At 41.2% G+C, this 10,440-nt stretch overlaps 1 protein-coding gene across 2 annotated transcripts; it reads left to right on the top strand.

Moving 5' to 3' along the window:
- Window positions 1-341: 341 nt before the first annotated feature.
- psmc3ip (PSMC3 interacting protein) lies at window positions 342-7,792 on the top strand. 2 transcript variants are annotated; one of them, NM_001130530.1, is given in 8 exon segments: window positions 342-435; window positions 1,938-2,038; window positions 3,126-3,215; window positions 3,307-3,418; window positions 4,063-4,208; window positions 5,323-5,376; window positions 6,468-6,527; window positions 7,318-7,792. In NM_001130530.1, coding segments are annotated over 8 exon segments (645 nt in total). In that variant the 5' UTR covers window positions 342-410; the 3' UTR covers window positions 7,375-7,792.
- Window positions 7,793-10,440: the final 2,648 nt, after the last annotated feature.

The raw sequence follows: 10,440 nt of genomic DNA, 5'->3' as shown, positions 1-10,440 counted from the left end.
GGGAAATAAAAACCCAGAATTTGGTGGGAAACCTAATAAACGACCATGTGAGATGTAACATGTGGATCTAATGGCACTGCCGGGTCACACAGCGCCTCATTAACCAGGACGGAACCATTCTGGGCTATTATCACACTAACACTTGGACATTCATTCGGCAAAAGTTAACTACACTTGTATCGCAGAACAGCCCATAAATAACCCTTTTGCTCTGACGCTTGGCTACACACCGCGGAAATGATATTCTTTCCGTGCTTGTGCCTTATGTCAGGGGCACTTGGGCGCCACCTTGTGGCACACTATCGAATCACCGTCCGCTTTATGCCTCAGTCGCTTTGCATGCCGGGAAAAGTATTTGCGACTTGGCCGATACCGCCAACTTAGTTGCCTACTATCGCGCATTGCTAGCGATGAGCAAGTCGAAGGAAGCGGCTGGTGAGTGAAAGCAGCGACTTGTCTTACCTGGTCTGAGCTGAGATTAAAAATAGGCCCTTTTTTTAATACACGGAGGCCTAAATAGCCCTCCATAGGCCAAATACAGTGACTGTCTATGGCATGTTAAATAATCCACAGAAATGTAGATAGTCCTAATCCAAAGTGGGGTCTTGTTCTTTAGCTCTGTCAGCATTTGTGCAACATGGGAGTGGAATCAGCTTATATTGGTCCCCAAATCCTAGGGATCTGTTATATGTAGACTTTATTTAGCAAATGTATGCCTTTATTCAGATTCTGCCCCAGAAGCCATCTTCCCAAACTATTGCACCTTCACTGACAGGGTTTATCAGAATGGCAGACCGCATCCCCTTAGCTCACTCAGTTGGAGGAAATTTCCGCTACATGCTTTTGTAGCATTTTTAGAAAGGGGCTTTAAGGGTGTTATGTAATAAAAGGCACTAAGTTTGCCCAGGAGCAGTAACCCATAGCAACCAATCAGCAGGAAGCATTTACTGGTCACCTGATTAAAAGCACATATATTGGTTGCTATGGGTTAAGTTGGCCATACACAGGCCCGTAGGTGGGGATATTGGGTGAAGATCTGCTTGCTAGGCGACCTTGCCAAGCAAGCGGTTCTTAACGTGTATGGCCACCTTTACATATCGTTTGCTTCCTTGCCCTCATTTCATTCTGTGAGGGCTATGGGGGATGGGGGGGTTAGGATCAGAGTGGGTATAGTGGGTATAAACCTAAAAATGTCTTGAGTCTGTTGAATGTGCTCCATGGTGCACTAAGCACAAGCAAAAATCCTTTCTAGATTCAAGTCTTAAGGTGCCCATACACGGGCTGTTTCTAGCTGCTGATATCAGTCCCTTAGACCGATTCGGCAGTTTATCGGCCCGTGTATGGGCACTAACAACAGGCCTGCCCAAATGATACCTGGCCTGAAATCGGCCAGATATCGATTGGGCAGGTTTAAAAATTTAGTTGGATCGGGGACTGCGTCGGCTCGTTGATGCAGTCCCCAAACCGACTGCGCCATCGGGTATGGCCACCTTTAGCCATCTTTGCATTGAATAGAAGTATCTAAGACTACACCGTTTAGGCTGATGCCACACGAGGCGTAGGGCTGAAATTTTCGGCTAGCGGAAAAACGCTTGCTGAAAATTCAGCCCTACGCCTGCTACTTGTGCCTGCACCCGAATGAATGGGATACGCTCGGGTGCAGGCACATGTAGCCGATATCTGCATGAAAACGCGAGAGAATGCAAAGTCTCGCGTTTTCATGCTAGTCACTTTCTCATGGTCCTTAGATAAGTACTCTGCTCTGTATCCCCTAAACCACATTTTGGTTTAAAAGGAGAATGTTTCCTTGCCACCAAATTTGCCATCTGTATAGTTCCTAAAGCCTTTTCCATTTCCAATTATAAATATATCATTAGCATGCTTGTAAGATAGGCCTCGGTAACATTTACCTACACACGTTTATTTCTCCTCATCAGCAAGCAGCATTATTTTGAAATATCTCAATGATCAGAACAGACCTTACAGCACCCAGGATGTGTTCAGTAACCTGCAAAGGGATCACGGTCTAGGAAAAACGGTAAGATGATCAAATGTGGTTACAGTTGACATTTACGCACCTTTTTTTTTTTTAAGAATATTAAATATCTTTGAAACTGTATTTGCTTCACCTTGTGAATAAACTGTGTTTTAGTGCATGTTTACTTTTTCTGTTATTCCCAATTATTAGTATATTACTCTGCTATTGGTCTCCTGTTGTAAACCATTTCATTATCAGTATATGTGGGCACTTTGGCTGATTTTGTGTTTTAGCAGTGTTTACACCCATCTACTGTACAGCTATGTGAGATATTTAGGGGTTTTATAAATACTTGATGATAATAATAATTGTAAGGTTTTGCATGTAGATCAAAAGGGATCAGTGAGCAGATTATAGTGGGATCTTAAAGCTATTTGCAGGGATCTCAAATGACCCAATCATATTCTGTAATTTCTGTTTTGGAATCTTGATAGAATGTGGATGGAAAGGCCGTCTCCTTAAAGGGATACTGTCTTGATTTTTATGGTGTACTTTTTATTTCAAAATTACACAGCACAGTACATAGCAAATAATTCACTCTGCCATTTAAAATATTATTCTTGAACAAACAAATGTATTTTTTTTAGTTTTAATATTGGTGTGTAGGGGCCATCTCAGTGCATTGTGCCTGAGCTTTCAGAAGAAGCCAACGCTACACATTAGAACTGCTTTCAGGTAACCTATTGTTTCTCCTACTCCCATGTAACTGGAGGAGTCCCAAGCCGGACTTGGATTTCTTACTATTGAGTGCTATTCTGATACCTACTGGGAGCTGCTATCTTGCTCCCTTCCCATTGGTCTGCAGATCGGCTGCTGGCTGCTGAATTTTCAAAATTCAATATAAAAAATATCTGTTTGTGTTTTTGAAAAATGCATTTCAACGCAGGATTCTGGTGGAGAAGCTCTAATAACTTATGGGTTTTGAAAAAAACAAACATGTTTTCCCATGACAGCATTACTCTGCTCTGCTGTTTCTAGACTGTAGATTTGCTGCTGCCCATTTTCAGCTTTCCTGTTGAATGTTTTATTTACATGCCCAAACTACTGTTATAAAGCTTATTTTGTGTTATCCTAAATTTTTGACAAGGCAGTGGTCAAGGCCATGGAGTCGCTGGCTCAAAAAGGGAAGATCAAGGAGAAGGTTTATGGAAAACAGAAAATCTACTTTGCAGATCAGGTAAAGCAAAATGTATTATAATGGCTTAGTATTGTGTCTAGCAGCAGTAGTGTCTCTCTAAAGGTGTGAATGTTGTGTTACCATGTTTCAGGAGCAGTTTCCAAACGTAAGTGACTCTGAGCTTAAGAATCTGGATGCTGAAATCACAGAACTTTCCAGCAGACTTCAGAGTTCTCAACAGAGCTGCCGTCAGCTGGAGTCAGGTGAGTGCGAAAGAACCAATATACTAATTATGTTTTTATATGTATACAAGAAAGAGTGTGGTTGGTCCTTAGCTGGTTCATCTCAACATATTTGAGATGTTGGGGAAGGGAGTTGTATGTATGCAGTACCACAAAGGTCAAATACCTGCAGTAATAAGGAGGCATGATAGATCATGACTGTGGTAACTGTTGCTAGGAAGCTACACACCAAACAGTATGATGCTTGCCTAGTGCCGGGTTTGACATATGGTAGAAAAAGAAGGCAGATTATTAAGGCACTGGGAAAGGTCTATTTAAATAGTTGAAATACAAAAAGATCATCAATAATTGTCAAGGTAGTGTAGTCTGCTTGCTTTTTTTGTCCTAATAAATGATTACTTGAATTTTATTTTACACTAACTTGACAATTATTGATGGTCTTTTAGTATTTGAACTATTTAAATTGGCATTTGCTACCCCTGACTGAGGGTGTTTGCAAATTGTACCATCTATTATTTACTTCATTAGTCTGCATCTTTCAATTTTTGCTTTTGTGCAGTACATATACCGTTCATTTTTGTAGCTACTGGGAAAGGTCTGGCAAGTCCTGTTTTTTTTTTTTGTTTTTTTTTTTGCATTTACATCATCTAAAACTCCTATTGTAGAACTAAAAGATTTGAGCAGCTCCTTAACCACAGAAGAGATGCTAAAAGAAATTTCCTGCCTAAAGGAAGAATGTGACAGACATGAGCTTAAACTGACAAATATAAAGTCTTCCACTAATCATGTCTCTCCTGAGGAAAAAGAAAAGGTGAGATGTGAACTGCACTGTAGTATTGCATTTAACCTCTTGCCTAACATAAATCATAGAATCTACAGCATTGGTTGTCAGGCGACTGACTTCCAAGCACCACAGGTTCAGGGTTTGTGGTCACAAAGGGATAAAGGCAAGCCAGTACATTCTTTGAGCTTGGATACACAGTAACAGCTATGGTGGAAACTTGGGCTATAAACATTTGCCATTTGAGCAATCATGAGACTATATTGCCGTCTAGCTCAGCCTTAAGCCATGCCTATTAAGTCTCCATTTTGGCACATATAACATGACAAGACTATGATTTGGAGCTAGGTACTGCTTTTTAATTTCATTAAATGAAGTTTTCCTTTAACTACATGTTTCTTTTTGATTATTTGATATTTTACCCTCTTGTATAAATCTTAGCTAAATTACAGAAAAAAAAAAATCTGAGACCACTTACGTAGAAAAGGTTTTGAAAACATTCTGACCAATCACAAAATACCTAGTTGCAAAGTGGCCGAAAGGGATAAGTTATAGGAGACCCAGCAACAAAACTTGCATTATCATCTAGTGGAAAGCCTTCCCAGCAGAGTAAAGTCTGTTTTAGCAGAAAAGAGAGGGCCCCATACTTCTGGCCATACAGTGTAACTATAATTCATTCAATATTATTTACACATGCCTCCAGGTCTGCTATTAGGCAAATACAATATACTTAAACATCAGGTTTCCTATAGCAGCCAATCAGCAGGTAGCGTTTAGCGTTTCTTGATAGAGTATTCAGTAACAGGCACAGTCAAAGGAGTGATAGCAAAGGCTGGTATGATAAAACTATGGCTCATTGAGGGGTGAAGAAGATTTCCAGAAATTGATTAGTAGGATGCTGTTCAGAAAAGAGTAAAGGAGAATTCTGGACAGGGAATTTAAAAACTGCTAATGTAGTAATGGCTTGCAATATACCAGGCAGGGTAGGGTAAGAGCACATAATTGTTTAATGCAGTTGCTTATAGTGTGGGTGGTAGATCTTGGCAAAATTATAGAGGAAGAAACTCTCATAATGTTATACAATATTTGGGACAGAATACTTTTTATTTGGAGTATCTGTTTCTAGCTGTGCCTGTCATTCCAGGTCTACAGTGATCGAAAGCACTTCTGTAAAGAATGGAAAAAGAGAAAACGAATGGTAAGGAGAAGAACTCCCCAATTCCCGAGTACTCAGCGCCGGATTTCTAAATGACGCCCCCGAGGCCGCCCCCATTCGTCGCCCCCTACCGCCCCCACCCGCCGTGCGAGCGCGCATGCACAAACCACCTCCTCCTCCCCTGCCGCCGCGCTAACGCGCATGCGCCAAAGTTAAAACTCCCATACGGAGCAGTGGGGAGAGGTCCCCATTGCTCCGTATGGGAGCAAAATTTTAAAATTTGCGTGCGGCATGCCGCCCCTATATTTATGCCGCCCTAGGCCCGGGCCTTTGTGGCCTCGCCACAAATCCGGGCCTGCGAGTACTGCTAGCTGGATGTCTTTATTTGAAGGCAGATATGATAAAAATAAAAAAGAAAGAAATGGACAATTTGTTAAACCAGTGTTGTAAACTGTTGGTTTTTACTATAGAAAATATATTTTCACGTGTCTAAGCAAAGAAGCATTGTAGCTATAGGGCCACACTGTATCTGTACAGGGGAAAGAGAAGGAGCTTATTGGCCCAAATTATATAGTGTCCATTAACTTGTTTTTAACAGGTACTTGCAGGAAAATATCACAGCAATGAAACAAAGGCTTCTGCTTAGGCGATCCTGACTAGGTTCAAAAGGAAGTGGGAAGAAGAAAGTAGATCTGACTATATATACATTTATAAAGATTAATTTGATAGGTTGTTGTAAGTCCATAAAGACACATTGTTAAGGACCCCACTTACAGGTTATAAGTATCCAGTAGCCTAAGGCTTATCCTCATGTCCTAATAAAGATATTTTTAACTTTTTATATTACTGTCTTATTGTATATATTGAGAGAGGCCCCTGTTAAGTGTTTGAGGAACAGTAGGGCCCCTTGCCTTGCACTGGGAGCAGTAATGGCCAGTACTGTGTCAGTAGAGAAATTAGAAAGCCCATTACTCCTTTCACAGGCTGTATGAGCACTCTAATCATAACTTTCATTTTCAAATTTAACCAAAGGCAGGATATACCTTTAACATAACATCTGTATTATAGTAAGATTGTTTTTTCTTTTTACATTTGCTTTTATTATCACAGTAAATGTATATTTTTATTTTAAGGCAACCGACATTTTTGATGCAGTTCTTGAAGGATATCCCAAAAGCAAGAAGCAGTTCTTTGTAAGTAAAAGTAGTAATGCACTTTCAAGTTTCAACCCAAAGATAACAGGGCTCATTACAGACACTTCGGCACCATAAAGTGCTGAAATAGCAACAGAAGGGGGCACCTACTTGTGAAATGTAATAACCAAAACTAATCTTTACACCCCTGGAATTTGGTGCAAATTTTGAAGGTTACGGCTCGTGCAATTACACTGGAATTTCTGAAAGAAATGTTGCAGTGTGAGCAAAAAACATGATGAATTGTGCCATTTCTTCCAATTTGTACCTTAATATCAACCACCATCAGTAAGCATCTGTGGATCCTGGGATCTCTGGTAACCTTTCTTTTATATTTCATGATTTACTTTTCTGCTCACTCCTCAAATTGGCCATAATGTGGCTGTATCTGATGGATCATCCTGCTGGTCAAATGTACTGATACGAGGGACCATACCCATATGTCCACCTTTCTGTTGTTTAGGCTAAATGCCTAAAAGATCAGAACAGCAGGAAATGAGGAACTGCTGCCAAGACGTAACTTGTCTTCAATTCCGTTTGGCCAACCGGCCATAAGTGCCCAGATGGTAGGGCTACCATTGGGAGGGTATTGCAGTCAGGGGCACCAAATTGATTTGTGTGTTGCAAAGGCTTCTTGCACTAGATAGTTTGTCTGGCCCAACCGCAAGATTAGGCATTAACACCATCGCCTTTCTTAGGGGTGGGGTACACATCTGATGAATACCAAGGGGCCCTTTAGCTAAGGGAATAAAAAACTCTGTATCGCATTAACCAGAAATCTTCTTTACAGGAGGAAGTCGGCATAGAGACAGATGAAGACTGCAGTGTGACAGTGCCAGATGCATGACCTTCACATCATTTGGACAGTCTGAACAAAGTTGTAGCTGAAATGATTCAGAGTCTATAAGACACTTCTCTGTTTACCAATGCAGACTGGAAACTGGATTAATGCACAAGGACATTTATTCTTCCTGATCCTTACTGCACAGTTTTGCCCAGATAGTTGGATTGGCAGCTTGCAAGCAGGGAGATTAGTTTGGCTGTCGCCCGCGAAGACAAAAGAACTGGTTGAATGTTATACTTCAAATGCCTGGTCTGAAATTACTTTGTGTGCTGTATCACAGAGAAAGCTGTTTATTTTATTTTTTGTCATCACTCAGAAGGGAAAGTTACCTGTTTCATTTAAAAAAATGTATATAGCTGTTTTAGACCTAGCAAATTGTGAAGGAAGGGCTGAAATAGACTATTAAATACTCTTTCAAATACCTTTGACTTTATTCTATTTTCATAAACCCATGCTGTGTCTATGGGGCATTACTGGAAGATCAGACTGTTCCTCTGATAACGAGTAATTAATGTGACTTGCCATTGTAGCTGCCATTATTCTGTGATGGTAGCATTTCATTTGGTTTTACATTATTTTGTCCACCTCCTGTATATGCCAACATATTAGTCAAACATTTCTAAACATCTAGTTCTAGTGCTAAGAGGGTTCTGCTGTAAATGTAAATATTGTTAGCACTGTTGTTTAACACTTTGACAGCCAGCAACATGCATTTCTGCACTCGATTCAGCTGCGTAGAAAAACCCCCAAAATGAATTGCCTAGTAATGATGTGGTTCAGAGTGTTATAGACAACAAGAAGCTTTTATTAGTTAGAATAATGGGGCATTGGAAAATTAAGGCTGATGTCAGACGTGGTGTATTCTTGGCAAGCTGAAAAACGTTTGCCGAGGATACGCCCCGCTACTGTAAATGCGTCCTACCTGTGCCTGCACCCGAATGCATGAGATACGCACATGTAGCCGATATACGCATAAAAACACAAGACTTTGCATTCTCTCACGTTTTTATGCGTATTACGCCTACATGTGCCTGCACCTGAGCGTATCTCATGCATTCGGGTGCAGGCACAGGTAGGACGCATTTACAGTAGCGGGGCGTATCCTCGGCAGGCGTTTTTCGGCTTGCCAAGAATACACCACCTCTGACATCAGCCTTACTCCTATGAAACTGATATTGGCCAAGCTGGATAATTAGTCAAACTTTGCACCAAGTACTCTAGAAGTAACCTACTGCACTCAATGCCTTGACAAACTGTATAGTTTAATAAATTAAAAGCATAAAACTATTCCCATTATTGTGAGCAGAAACTGAGAGCGCTGTGTTTGGGGATCACAAGAAAAATGATATAGCAATATGAAAGACTGGCAGAATGATGCCACTCAGGTTTTAGAGATCTTTGAGAATCAGCTCTTCTATTTCTTTGTTTAATTCCTCGTGCCTTATGTCACTGATGGGCAACCAGCGGCCTTCCAGATGTTATACACCAACTCCCACCATTCCCACACTTGTAGCTATAGGGCTAAGCTTCACAGGAGATTTTATGCAACAGCACCCAACTCCATGCAACAGCACCAGATTTTGTAGAATCCTACAAAATCTAATTCCAACAGCTGTAATATAAAGTCAAATCAGATAAAAGAAAAGTCTGTCAGACACCACCACCATTCATCGGATGAAGACGCGGCATGCAGCATTCCCTTTTGTCAAGCATCTTGTCAGATGGCAAATCTTTCATGTAGATTACACATCAGATTTTTTTTTATCAGTCCCATTATATTTTGATCCATGCGATTACATTCAGCTTGGAATGAAACATAATTTTGCCCCTTTATAGTTCCCTGGTAAGGCCTCACCTTGAGTATGCAGTGCAGTTTTGGGCTCCAGTCCTTAAGAAGGATATTAATGAGCTGGAGAGAGTGCAGAGACTGCAACTAAACTGGTAAAGGGGATGGAAGATTTAAACTATCAAGGTTAGACTGTCAGGGTTGGGGTTGTTTTCTCTGGAAAAGAGGCGCTTGCGAGGGGACATGATTACTCTGTACAAGTACATTAGAGGGGATTATAGGCAGATGGGGGGTGTTCTCTTTTCCCATAAAAACGATCAACGCACCTGAGGCCCCCCCTTTAGATTAGAGGAACGGAGCTTCCATTTGAAGCAGCGTAGGGGGGTTTTCACGGTGAGGGCAGTGAGGTTGGGGAATGCCCTTCCTGGTGATGTTGTGATGGCAGATTCTGTTAATGCCTATAAGAGGGGCCTGGATGACTTCTTGAAGAAGCATAGTATCCAAGGCTATTGTAATACTAAAATCTACAATTAGCATTGATGTTGGTATATATGGTTTACGTATGTGAGTATATAGATATAGATGTGTATGCTGGGTTCACTTGGAGGGGTTAAACTTGATGAACTTTGGTCTTTTTTCAACCCAACTCAACTATGAAACCATGTAACATATGGGACCCAGTCACTGTTGGGTCTGAAGACCAGCATTTAGTACTCTTCGGACCTAGACAGGCTGCAGCAGTTACATTTTGATTAGATTGATGCCTTTGGGAAAGTTGTTTTTTTTACTCCAAGTCAAAATGTACTATCCTTCCCCCGTTGGGTTATACCCTGCCTGCACCCTTTTGTTGTGTATTTCTTACGTTTTCTTTATAGCCTTATTAGAGAGGGTGAGGCTTTATTCGTGGGGGGGGCGAACTCTACTCCCCCTTTAATACTGCAAGGCCCCATACGTACAATAGGCAGCCTGCTCCATGCTACACATTGCTACTATACCAAAGGCCACCCAGTGGCAGAAAGAGGTAATACTCCGTACACTCGTATGGTGCCATTCCGACGCTCGTCTGAATACCGAGATATTTATAGTTAATATTTTTAATATCCTACATTTAATTTATACCCGAGAACAGACCAAAAACAACGACGCCGATAACACACTGCGGAAGTATTACAACTCCAGTGTCTGTGCCTTATATCAGGAGCTCTTGGGCGCCACCTTACGGTACACTCTGAAATCACAGTCACATGTACTTTATGCCTCGGTGGCTTTTGCATGCCGGGAAA

Source organism: Xenopus tropicalis, chromosome 10 (assembly GCF_000004195.4).
Source record: "Xenopus tropicalis strain Nigerian chromosome 10, UCB_Xtro_10.0, whole genome shotgun sequence".
NCBI lineage: Eukaryota > Metazoa > Chordata > Amphibia > Anura > Pipidae > Xenopus > Xenopus tropicalis.
This window is presented reverse-complemented; position numbering and strand designations above follow the sequence as displayed.